Consider the following 13,157-nt stretch of genomic DNA (forward strand, 5'->3'; position numbering starts at 1 on the left):
GCTGTCAGCAATGAATTCTGACACAGAGCATAAGCTCCCCAAAACAGGAGACAGCAGAATCAGGGCTATCTGACAGGTTTCATAAGTAGGAGATGGACAGGTAGAACTTACATAACCAGAGGTGAAAAGTCAATAAGTAACAAGGAAATTTCTTTCTAATGAAATAAGAGTTGGTTCAGGTGCAAAGTATTCCCCAGTACAATGTTATGGCTTTGTCCTTAAATATGTGCTCCAACAAAATGGCTTTGTCAGTTCAGGAAAGAAATAGAAGTGAATTGCACAAGTTTGTAGGTCAAGGGCTGGCTGCAAGGCCAACTACAGATTGCTCAATTACTTCTTCTAGAAAGTTCATCGGAAGTGTTGGGCTGAATCATTTGTTTGAGGTCAAGGTACTCTAGGAGAAACAGTTACTTTGATATATGTCTATTCTGTGTGATGTGTTTCTTGGGATATCAAGACAGGGATATCAAAAGGGATATCAAAAAAGAAGCCCCCAGTTGCTATGTTCAATGGTCTTATTGTACCAGCAAATAAAGGGCAGTGGGTTATTGTACATTAATGTTTTCCTGTAAAGAACTGCACTGTGCACAAAACTAGGATAGAGCTTGAGGTTTTAGAAAGCAATCCTGGCTTTATTTCCAAAGGTAATAGAGATTCTAGTTTTGTCAGTTCTGGAAGGAAATGGACAGAATCTCCTATTTTTTACAGAGAGGACAACTTTATTTCTGCAGATTTGCACACACAGGAAATATTCCTTATTTTCCTTAGTACAAAGCCAGCCAAAGCATCATATATGTTTTTGTCTTGTATCTATGGTAGCAAGTATGGACTTGAACATCTTTGTTCTACAATGTTTGACACACAACACTGCAATGTATTAAAGACAGATTTGAAACACCTAGTAACAAGGCAATCTTAAATCACCTAAGCAAACAAATGCCTTAATTTCTCTGAAAGCTTAATTTTTCCATGGCTGACATGGACACACTGGTTACATGCCAATAAATATCTGAATAATGCATATAAAAGCCTTTGCTGTCAAAAAATCAGTATGAGTTATTTAAGAGCTCTGTGCAAATGCTACCTTGGATTAAGGCCCAGGAAACTTGAAAGAGTCCTTACCCCTCTCCCCCCACCCTCTTCAGTCTGACAGCATTTACTGAGTCAGATTTTTTTAAAAGATTGACTGGTAACTAAACTTTGAGTGAAATAATTGCTTCACATTTATTAAAACAACTTATTGTGGTGGAATTAAAACAGAGTTTTGTATTAAGTATTCTGCTCTGATGGGAGTCATGAGAGCAGAGAAATCCTTCTCATGAACTGCTCTTATCTTTTAGATCACATGAATGAAAGTATGCATTTGAACTGTGTCTCAGCAGTCCTATTTCCTGGAAATTGTGGTTTCCAAACAGATGGCCTCAGAGATAAACCTGCTTCATTTACTACTTGAACTGAACACTTTGGGATAAAGGTATTTCATTTGTGAAGGGCATTTTAAATTTAGCAAGCCAGATCAATTATTCCCTGAATTGAGTAAGATACCTTGGATGAAACCCCTGGTGAGTTCTGAGTTTTATGCAAGCAGTTTGACTCATTTTACTGCTACTGTGCAAAAGGCTTATAACATTTTATCTCACTGAAGAAAAAGAAACACAAACTGAAATCAATCTTTTCAGACCCACTACATATCTGTGTTGTCCTGAGGGTTAATAATGGAAAATTTGTACAGTGCAGGACTTCTGACAGGCATGGTTCCTGTAATCCTGCTTTTGCTGTAGTCACATTAGTCAGCTGAACATTACTAAGGAAGTTTCTCTACATTCATTCAGGAGCTGGGAAGGGAAATATTCCTGCTGACTCATGCTTATTAGTATTTTCCTTGCTCCACCTCCAGTGATTTTGGCTCCTCCTCTCCTCTCTTTCTGCTGGTTGCCTACTATATTTAAACAGCTGTCTTAGAGCAGAGAGAGGATTCCAGGCTTGTAGTCTGGTTGGCTCTCCTGACTGTACAGTCATTTTCACAAAGATCCCACCTCTCATCAGACCTGCTGCTAAAGGTAAGAAGGCTCCAAATAAGTACAGAGAGCTCTGTCTGGTGTACCCTAACATCAGTTTCTGAGTATCACAGGGGTGTTTTTAGAAAGCTGTTATTACATACCACAAAGTAGAATTTTTTCCACATAGTTTAATTGTGTTTGGGGGGTAACTGGCCTGACATGCAAGAGTGATGCAGTAAGGAGAGAACAGCTTCTGAAACTTGTAGGGAAGTATAAAATGTAAAATCTATCAAGATCTCTGCCTTTTTAAAAAAAGTACTAACTAGTTAAATATTAACCTTGTGACACAAGTGAGTTGATGAGGAAATTAAGCTGAAGAAAACTATTGCTGCATCTCTGTTGGAATTGTTCTTTAAAACTGAGTGTTGTGGTGCCTTTTCTAATCTCCCCCAGTGTTTATACCCCAACTGCATTTCTCTCTTGAGCTCTCCCCATGTGCTGTTCTGGCCACACTTGGTGATTCTTTCTTTAGCAAAACCTCATGGCTGTTACAGGGAGAGCTGTCTGCATATGGCTGATGTAACCTGGCTTTTTATTTCCCCAAGGATCACAGAGTGTCCTTGTCTTGCTAAATGTGTCTTTGCTTTTTCATTTGCTCCCTTAAAACCTGTTTGAGGCTTGCAGCCTGGAACTAGTAAGAGCCACACTGACCGAGTTTGTGAGTTATGGTCCCTCTAGACATGAGGCTGTGTCAGGAAGGTATGCAGAGTTTGGCCCAGAGTGAGCTGGGAGCTTTTCAGCCAGAAACAATTATGTAACATCACACAGACACTGGAATGCTTTGGAAGCAGCAAGAAGCCAAGTTGTGAAACTTGCTGCATTCTCCCAAATGGAGAAGGAAAGGGACATTAATTTAAAGTAGGAAGCTCAAAGCAGGAGCCAAACTCAGTGTCACAAAGCTGACTAAGTGTGAATGCCCAGCAGCCCACACTACATAAAAGGAGGGTGAGAAGAGCACTCTTAAGTTTCTTGCTATTTCAGGCTTTTCCCTGGTGCTAACTAGTTCAGTTTAGATTGGCAATCAACTCCAATGTCCTGTTGCTTTGCAGTGGCCTCTGCAAGAACAGGCTTTCCTCTACACTGTATTAGCTGCCCAGGTTTTGAGGTAATGGAGTCTAAGACTAAGGGAAAAAAAAAAAAAGGTAATTAAGTAATTAAAATAATCCACCTTAACATCAAATGGCAGGAAAGGTCAATGTTTGGCCTGAAATTAAATTCCTGAGATGCTCTGAGTTTTACCCCCAGAAGTCAAACCTTTAGCCAACAGGAAGGGAATAGCTATAAACAGGTTCAGCACCAGATTCACTTTCTACTTAAGAATTAAGAAAATGTTAATTAATAACTATGAATTATAGAGATGGCAGCTATAGGATGTGAAAGAGACTAACCCTAATTACATCAGACTAACAATTGTGCTCCCCTAGCTATTAAAGTTTGGTTTAATTGCAGAAAATGCTCTTCTATCATGTGCCAAAGGTGCAGCAAGGAGGGGGAGGGTGGCAGCAGGGAGTTATCAGTGCGCAGCGGCTGCCTCTGTGCTTTATCAGGGTGGAGAGGGCTGGCACAGTGCAATGGCCAGGAGCCAAGGCAACCTTCCTCTAAAGTAAACAGCACTGCCAGCCTCTGTTCTCCTGGCTTGTGCCTTTTTTGTCCCCTTCAGGCCCCCCCAGAAAGGTGCTGGCAGGCAGCAGCATGACACTGTGCTCATGCCTTACAAGCAGGCTGGCAGGCTCTTCTCTGAGTGTGCCTCTGCTGCTGCCCTGCAGCTGCTGCCATGTGCTCTGCTGGGCTGCTTCAGCAGGCCTTGCTCCCAGCAAAAACCCCACCTGCAGCTTTCCCATGCATGCTGCTGCAGGGAGCTATGGAGCAGAAACCTGGGAGATTGCTTCCAGAGATCCTGCTTTCCTCTTCCAGGCTCCCAGTAGTCTCACAGAAATAAGATGTGTACTCTGTGTTAGGAAAAATTAATAAGAACTTCTTGTGTAATACTGTGATGGAGAGGGGGTTATTTGTTATCATGGAGAAGAAACTTCTGCTGATCTGCAGCTAGGTGCTGTAGTTTACTGGTTTGAGGGGAACACCTGACTGGTCACACCAGTGTCCTGTTCCTTTGGTGTCTCTGGCAGTCCCAGCTGCTGAATTCTACTCATTGCAGCTCTGGAGCTTTGGGGGAAGGAATTATTTGGGGGTAAACTTGCACCACAGTCTGCTGAAGGTGGTGCAGGTTTTGGTTAACGTGGCAGAACCTACCCAAAAGGCTAGGGAGAGCCTTGGGTGGCTGGGCTGTGCTCCCACAGCATCCAGGGCTGTGGGGAGGCCTTAAGGGGAGTTCATCTTCCATAGTGAATACAACTACCTTTGAGTTCCAGTTAAATTGGGAACATAAGTTTCATTGAGATCCAACTCTCTTCAAAGCTAGATACTTCAAATTACTTAAATTAGAAAGCACGACTATAAAGTCCTTTAAATGGTTCATGTCCTGTCAGGCAAAATGCATAACAGTCTTAGACTAATGCTTAGTTAAGTGGTAACAGGCAACCAGTGTCACTAAACTTGGATCCAAAAATTTGGCCAAGGCTGCTAGTTTTGAATTCAGCTTGTAAGCCCTGTGTGATGAGCCCAGTTATTTTGGAATGGAGCTGTGGAGCCCAGCCATGGCTGTACATTGGTGTGTATGAGAACTGTCACATCCCTGCGAGCAAAGGCACTCACAGCACTCCTGCTGAAGCCTGGAATCTGTGAACTGTAGGCTCACTGGTGGTTTCCTGGCTGCCCAGTCAGTCAGTCAGCAGTGTGCTGTGCTTTGCTGTGAGGTAAATGTCAGCCCTAAAGAGGGGCATTACGCTGCAGGGAGACATTTGCTGCAATAGCTGTGTCAAAGGCAGTGATGTGCCAGGCCTTATGGAAGTGTCTGGTGCAAAGATCTGTCTGCACTTGGAAAGGGTGGGGAGAGTGTGCCCTGCTGGACAAAGTCATGCCATTCCATGGACTTTGCTTAGCTTTCCAAAATGACAGTAAGGTTTTTATAAAAGAGAGTATTTTCTGTAGAATAAATTAAAAGCTTATGCTGAATTTCAGAAATTTCATGTTTATTGTGCTAAAAATAACTTCTCTAGGTTAGTGACAGTGGAAAATTAAGTCATTGTTTGAGTGGTAGGATTCCTGCAGGAATGGCAGAAACATTCACTGTTCATTAGGGGTTTACATAATGATTAGATTAGTTTTGTAGATTCCTCTCTAATGACGCCTTGGTCTCCGAGATAATTATGATGCATATTTTGTTCAAAGACTTGTTATTTACTTGTTCAGACCTAGAACTCTCCATCCTCTGGAAAACTGAGAAAGAAGGTTCCAGAACTAAGCTAGGACTTCTCAAAAAACCCCATAGTGATAGAGTGGTACCTATTTGAAAATTCAGCCAGGAGATTTCCAGCCTCTGGGCAAAAGTCTTATGTCAGGTTTGCTTCACTTATCAGTAAATGCACAAGTTACTGTAGAAGTGTTTGTGATAATGGTACAGTCTTCTACAGACTATGGCCAGAAATGAAGTTTCTATAAACATGTTTCAACACTTCATTTAATGTACTCAGAGGGTTGCTAAAATTGCCAGCTGTCCTGGAGTAACTGAAATTCATGTCTGAAAAAGAAAGATGACTGTTCTCTCCCCCTTTTGTGGGGCATAATCAGAGAATCATCCTTTGATTTTGGGGTCAGGAGGAGAAGACAAGGAGATCTGTCCTGAGTGTTGAAGTGTAATGTGACAGTCTGCAGTGCAAGGGTAATAATACTTTAGATCAGTCTGAGTTATTGGGCTGGAAAAAATCTTGTGGGGGTTTTCTTGTTTGTTTGCTTGTGGTTTTTTGTCAAAAAATGAAAATAATTCAAAACACATTTGTTCCAGCAGGTAGATTCCAGAGCATAAATGCTTCCAGATGTGAAGATGTGTCCATTAGTGACCAGACCCTCAAACAGGAGTGGGCTCAAGACACTGCCTGTTGTGATCATAGGTAAGCCTTCTCCTGCCAGCACTGCTGAGCTCTCTTGTGCTCTTGTTGCTTTGGACTTGCTGTCTTTAATTCTGTTCCACTTCCACATCTTCTCACTCAAACCACAAATGCCTGGCTACTGTTTCTGCATCCTTTCCCAGACAGCCAGACTTCCTATAACACCAAGGGACTTCTCAGAGTTGTGAGAAGTGAGGAACGTGATATTTTACAAATTAAAACACATATCTATTTTTAATGGTGAAATTGGTAACCTTTTGAGCATCAGTTCATCTGAGCCTGCTTTTTCTCTGTTGGATATTTAGAAAGATTTGAAACCTTTTCAGTACAGATAGGTAATCACCTTGCTGGGATTATCTGTAGTGCTTGAATTGAAGGTAGATTTGTGTGAGTTTTTCCACCATTATGTCTCCTTAGAAAGAACTCCAGATGCAGTTAAACTTTCTTGAAATTTTTCAGAGACTTCTTTTAAAACATGAGTGAGCTACACTGATTTTGTACAGATTTAATAGACTGATAAAATGCAGTTTTCTACCAGTTAAAAAAACCCCAGGTTATATGGTAACTGTCTTGCCTCCCTTGCAAGAGGGAGCTTGCAGTGTGAGGTGATTCTTGAGCAAAGTGATGATGTCAGAGCCTTCCCCTCTGACAGCAGTGAGCTGTGGAGGTGCTGGACCTTGCTCATCTGAGCATGTGTTCCATGCCCTGCAGAGCTGGCTTCCCTCCTTATCTGGCATTGAATTCAAAGCACCCAAGGGAGCTGCTCCAAAGTTAGAGCACTGCATAAATCACCCCTAATCCCTGCTAACAGCAACTGTGACAGGGATACTGCTTCCAGCAAGTTCTTGTCTGAGAATGACTTTGTGCTGCTCAGTTGTACAAGTCTCTAGATGGCAAGGAGGATATTTTGGTACCTCCCCAGTGCACCTGTACAGGGAGCCAGGCTGGAGATGCCCCTAAAGCCTCAGAAGCAGCAGTGTGAAGGGGTGCACTCTGAGGAGGCTGCTGGACTGAAGCAGCCCAGCTGTCTCACTGCAGCTGGACAACACTGCATGAAGGCTCCAGCTACTTCCCCAGGCCCTGCTCCAGGAAGGCAGTGTGCTGCCTCAGCTGTGCTGGCAGCCTCATGGAAGCAGTTGCATTTTAAAATATCTTGAGCCCCAGATGTTCTTGTGACCATCCATATCAAACTTAGATGTGGTTCAGAATAAATCCTCTGTGTATTGCTGCTGTGTGTTGAGCTTCAGGTGGTCAAGTTTGGCTTAGGTACCTCCTTGTACTTCCTAAAGCAAAGAAGTGACCTGAAATTTGTTATATTTTACTATAGCTGCAGTTTAGTTTGTTTTTAGTGTCTGTTGCTGTTGGTTTTGGCTAACTTTCCTGCAAGTGGAATATTCCAAACAGTGACCTGCAGCTGCTGGTTTGTGTCAGCACAGCAGCCTTTGTCCCCAGCTGTGACATGGACTGCCCTTCACATAGCTCACTGCTGGCTTTACAGCCATGACCTCACTTTTTCGGGATCCTCAAGGATCAGCCTTTGCTCCAGTCACCCTTGAGCACTGGCACTGTGTCAACAGGCTGCTGTCACTTGGGCTCTCCTCCCCTCTTCGTCACTGCACTGTCATGGCTTTGGTCACACAGCAGCAGAGCCTGGGCAGCCAGACAGGCTGGCAGTAATACAGACACTGTAAATTATTAAACATGCTGGAGAACAGCCATGTGCAAACTTTCCATAGGCTGCTCTCACTGGGCTTTGGAGTCACATTTATCTAGTTTTTCCACTGGCTGTTGGGTGGTCAGCAAAGGAGTTCAGCCATCCAGTGACCTGTTCAGTGCTGTGTTCTGAGGGCTTGTCTTGGCATGGCAGAGAGACTTTCCTTAACACACTGCAGTACCACAGTAGGGCTGGTTCCCATTTGAAAGTGTCCTCAAGACCCATTAGTCAAAGCTGTATTGCCAAATATCCCTTAAAAGATGGAATTTCCTCCTGAGAAGAACTGGTTCCCCTCCACTTCAATAGTCACAATCTTTTCTGGATCTTGTATCCTGTGCACAGTGAACTACTCTGCACTGGTGTGAAATGTGCTTCCAGGAGAGCTGAGGCCCCTGGTCAGCCCATGATCAGTATCTGGACCACTAATTTTAGAGAAATAACTCCATTCATCACCATGCTAGAGACTTCAAGCTTCAGGTGAGGGCAGCCTCTGACTTATTTAACCCTGTGTCTTTTCAGCAAGTTCTAAGGACCTTGCAATGCAAATAGGAGCAAGTGAGGTAAAGGGTAAAATGTCTTCCCCAACTCCGTCCAAAAAGTGCATGCTGGAACAGGAAATCCCCTGTATCCACAGCAGTGTCATATCTTTTGAATTGGTCTGCATCTTCTCAAAGAACTGCTCTATCTCCAGAAGTATAAACTCTTCTCAATTGTTTTTTCAGGGAATGGACCATCAGGAATCTGTCTCTCATATTTGCTGTCAGGTTACACCCCTTACTTCAAAAGACACTCTCTTCATCCTCATCCCATTCTTCAGAGAAAACTGGAAGAGGCACCAGAAGTCTCTGTTTTGGACCAGGTTTGTGTAAAGATAAACTATGACATCCCAGCAAAGCATCCCAGGGGTGTATCATAAGTGATTACCTTGTTTGGATTTTCAAAGTACACAGACAGAATGAGCCTTAAGCAAATTTTGCTTTGTAATCCAGATCTCCCTTGTCTGAAATGCCAGCATTGCTGCTAAGATCCTCGAGGCAGCCCTTGGGCAAGAGCAGGTCTGTGTGCCAGTAAATGAGCTGCCAGAGCACACCAAGCCCACTGATCAGAGATGCTGGAGTCACAAGCAGTCTGCTGCCTGGCACTACATGCCCTTTGAGCATCTGGTCCTTCTCTCTCTAGGATCTGGAGTATCTGTCTGAAGGCTTGGAGGGACGATCCCACAGCCCTGTGGCTCTTCTGTTTGACACTCTGCAGCGGCCAGACACAGACTTTGGTGGGACAGCAGAATCTGTGCTCACCTGGTGGCATGAGCCTGACAGAGCCATCCCCCACCTGGTCCTTGGCAGGAACGCTCCTGGAGGTGCCTGGCACGTAAGTGAAGTGGAGCCAGCTGGGGTCTGTGTGTTGTGTAATGGCCAAATGTGCTGATTGGAGAGAGAAAAGCTCCTCTAAAATCCCAGTCAGCTGTGTTACATCATATATAGACATATATATTATTTTGACAAGTGGAAGTTTAAAAGGAAAACAAGCCTTTATATTCCCCATCTCTTGTTCTTTTTGGAGAACATGGATGGTTTCATCCATGACAGCAGATCAGAGGAAATTACTGATTTCATCATTTGTGCCATATTGAAACATGGAAAATTTGCCTTTCAGTTTTTACATTAAAAAATTAAAGTCATTTTGCTTTGCTTCTCGTTCCAGTCTATAGAGGGCTCTATGGTTACCCTGAGCAGAGGGGAATGGATGGGACTCCCAGATCTCCCTTTCAAAGAATGGTTAAAGCAAAAGAAAAGGTGAGATACCCATGTGTGATCATTTGCAAACATCTGGAGATTTTTAGAGAACCTGGAATGGACTTCTTAAATGTAGATACCCATCTGTTATGGATGATTTTAGTAAGAAAAAAGACACTCTCCTGCACCCCAAAACCAGTCCATTCTAATTGAGAGATTCAGATCAAGTTGCAGTGCTGCTTGGAATGTGTCCTTCTCCACACCCACTGGGGAGATGAATCTGTGACCATGAGTTCTGAGCAAAGCTTGAAAACATGGTCACCTGGCTTCTGCTGCTGCTGCCCCTGATGACAAACACAATCAGTTCAGCTACTGTGCATTCTGAGGTGCTGCTTCTCTTTACATGAGTCACAATTAATCTTAAGTCCAAGTGTTAAAAATGGAATGGAAGCAAGATATTAGAGGAAGGCTTAAATAACCAACAGTGTTCTTGGGGCTGGGATTAATGCTACAGAAAGCTGCCTCTGTTCAACAGCTTCTGGACCTGACTGTTAGCTCTGTATGTCAGGAATAACTTTGCTAAGTCAGGGAAACTAGATCAGTCTTCTCTGGTAGTGCCAGGATAGATGGCTCTCGGATACATTCAGTGCAAGAGGGGACAAATTCCAGTCTCTTACTTAACTGCTGCTTGACCTTTGTTTGTCCTTTATTACAGAGGCCTCAAAAACAATAGAGCCACAGCAGAGGACATTGCTCAATATTACCAGCACTATGTGGTGAAGAAAGGACTGCAGAAGAATTTCAGATGTGGCACTGTTGTGACCTCTGTGAGGAAAGTGAGTGCAGAGAGCATCTCCAACCACACCCAGAAAGATCTGCAGGAGGATAGTGGCCCAGTCTGGAACTCTAATGAAAAAAGTGCAGAGGTCTTTCAGGTGGATGGATTTTTCAAAACTGTGGAAGGTGATAAAGAGCCCTTCTCCATCTATGCAGAGAATGTGGTCTTGGCTACAGGAACATATGACAATCCTACCTGGCTCGGGGTCAAGGGAGAAAACCTTTCCTATGTCCACCACCAGCTGTCTGCCTTAGAAGAAGCAGTGAAGAACAGCAGTGTTGGCATCATGACAGATCCAGTCTTGATTGTAGGTGCTGGTCTGACAGCTGCTGATGCAATTCTCTTTGCTCACCATTGCAATATTCCAGTAATCCACGTTTTTCGGAGGCGAGTCACTGATCCTGGCCTTATTTTTAACCAGCTCCCCAAAACAATGTACCCTGAATACCACAAAGTCCACCAGATGATGAAAGAACAGACAGCTGCCTGTGCTGGGCCCTATGAGCACTACATCAGCCTCCCTGAACATCACGTGCTCTCCTTTGGCAAGGACAAGAAATGCATCTTTCAAGACAAGAACGGCTGTCAGAAAGCTTATAAAATTTCCATGGCTCTTGTTCTAACTGGCTCAAACCCCAACCTTTCCTTTCTGCCAAATAATGGCACTGACTTGGCTCTGGACAGTGAGCAGCCAGTCAATCCAAAGAGGAATCCCATCGATGTTGATCCCTTCACCTATGAATGCACTCAGGAGAAAGGGCTCTATGCCCTGGGACCTCTGGCAGGAGATAACTTTGTGCGCTTTGTTCAGGGAGGGGCTCTGGCTGCTGCCAGCTCTCTGCTAAAGAAAGCCAACAAAAATCCCCCCTAACAAAAATCCCCATCCCTGTACCAGCTGTACTAGGGTGGGTTAGTGCTCTTTCCATCAAATCATCTGATTTGTATGTCCTCAGTTCTAAAGGCCATTCCTGGTATTCTTCAAGGTTATATGGAGAGTTAGTAAGTTCTTGCCAAGTTATTTGAGAAGATTAAGTGACCAAATACAGGGTGGGTTCCACACACAGCAGTATTTTCAGTTCCTGGGAATTCAGCTCCTTTTCTGCATAGCTGTGCATGGTTACTGGGACTGAAGCTTGTGCTTGGAAAAGCAAGGAAAAGACAGGAAATGCTCTTCTATCTAAAACCCTCCAGGTGACTGAAAATTGGATTGAGGAATCAATGTTAATTATTTTCAGATAGCAGGCCCACAACACTGTGTCTGTTGGTGTCTTACAGTGTTTTACCATGAAACAAAGTAAACTGACCTGGTTTTATTTACCCCTGTGGTTTGGCTGTATGTCCTTGTTAGGCCAGGAACCACTGCCAGGTGCTGCAGGTCCCTCTTTGGCACATGGAGAGTATTCTGCCAGTAAAAACTGGCAAACAAACACTCAAAACTGTATTGTCTCACTGACACCAGCAACAAGTAATATATGAGTCTTTTAAAAAAATCAAGAGATTCCTGTGATGGGTTCTTCTCCTTCCTGAGGAGAAATGGTACTGGTTTGCAAATACTTGGTTTGCCATCTTGCAGCTTCCTGCTTTCTAAATCCTAAACCTGTGATAGCCAAACTCTTGGCAGCTGCTGTAGAGACAGGCAGAACTAAAGGGGAGCTGCAGGTCCATCTTGGGACTGCCCATGTACTGTATGGGGCTTCTGCTGCATAGAGCATTCTGGAAAGGTGCAATATGTTATATACTGGGTGAATTACTAATGCATTATGTTTTTTTTTTTTAAATAATGTTATTTGTATAAGAGGGGAAATGGCACAGTCACTTTTTGGTAGCTTTATACTATATATATATATATATATATATATATATAACTTTTTATACTGTTTTTCTAAAAGATTTTTATTGGCAGAATATTTTGCTATAGTCTTTCAGTCTGTTCTGAATCAGCTGGGGTAGATGGCAATGATGCCTTATGTTGTAAGCAGCATTCTCAACAGACCTACCGGGGCTTTCATACCTCTCACAGGAAAAATTTCAGTCATAGCTCATTTAATTTGGTGTAAAAACAGACTCTACTCCCTGGGCCTGCACTGAAACTCACTGACATCAAAAGGTCCTGAAAAACTGAGTGGGATGAGACATCTGCAAATGAACTGGCCTGGAGTTGGGATGTGAGAGGGGCTTGTCTGTGAAGTTACTGTATCAGTTACTGTATCACTTGAATCATTTTTCTGACTGACTACTCTTATATGAAACTTTCCAATAAAGTGTTTTCAGATTTACCTTGTGTTTGCTTTAACTCTCAATCCCTGACCCAGAGAAGACCTAATGAACTTTTCACCATCTTCCTGGTGAGTACCAGAGCATGGTTTGTGCCTGCTAAATCCTTCATCCCTCTGTTCCCTAGGAGGACCCTGCTGTGAATTTTCTCTCTGTTTATCTTTGTCTCTCCAGTAGGATGAAGAACCCTTGTGAAGTGCTGTGCCTGTCTCTTGTGAGGCTAAGAGAGTGCCAAACCAGGTTATTTGCCAAGCTTGCTCTTGCCTGAGGGTCTTAGATCTCTTTCCTGGTCACCTGCTCTCTCCTCCTGTCTGCAAAATAACCCCAGATCACAGCCCAGACCAGTAAATCAGTTAAGACAGTTTAGATCAAAAGGGACATTTGAAGGCGCCTGGTCCAACCCCACTAAAGTTAGAAGTTGCTCAGTTAGACTTGGTTGCTCAGTGCCTTGTTGGGAAAAGCTTTGACTATTTCCAGGACAGAGATTGCACTATCAACATCTGATTGCCCCGTTCAACATTTTGTCACCTT

The 13,157-nt window shown here is 43.5% G+C and overlaps 1 protein-coding gene across 2 annotated transcripts; it reads left to right on the top strand.

The window, feature by feature from the left end:
* The first annotated feature begins 1,909 nt into the window (after positions 1–1,909).
* On the top strand, positions 1,910–12,628 carry OSGIN1 (oxidative stress induced growth inhibitor 1). Of its 2 annotated transcripts, none has more exons than XM_059857160.1 (6): positions 1,910–2,060; positions 5,962–6,067; positions 8,501–8,637; positions 8,958–9,149; positions 9,483–9,574; positions 10,230–12,628. In XM_059857160.1, the coding sequence occupies exons 2-6, from the start codon at positions 5,983–5,985 to the stop codon at positions 11,221–11,223; spliced, it is 1,500 nt and encodes a 499-aa protein (XP_059713143.1). In that variant the 5' UTR covers positions 1,910–2,060; positions 5,962–5,982; the 3' UTR covers positions 11,224–12,628. The 2 variants fall into 2 exon arrangements, with proteins under 2 accessions (XP_059713143.1, XP_059713144.1); XM_059857161.1 differs by having other exon boundaries at positions 1,925–2,060; positions 5,965–6,067.
* Positions 12,629–13,157: the final 529 nt, after the last annotated feature.

The sequence above is a fragment of the Haemorhous mexicanus genome, chromosome 12 (assembly GCF_027477595.1).
Source record: "Haemorhous mexicanus isolate bHaeMex1 chromosome 12, bHaeMex1.pri, whole genome shotgun sequence".
Lineage (NCBI taxonomy): Eukaryota > Metazoa > Chordata > Aves > Passeriformes > Fringillidae > Haemorhous > Haemorhous mexicanus.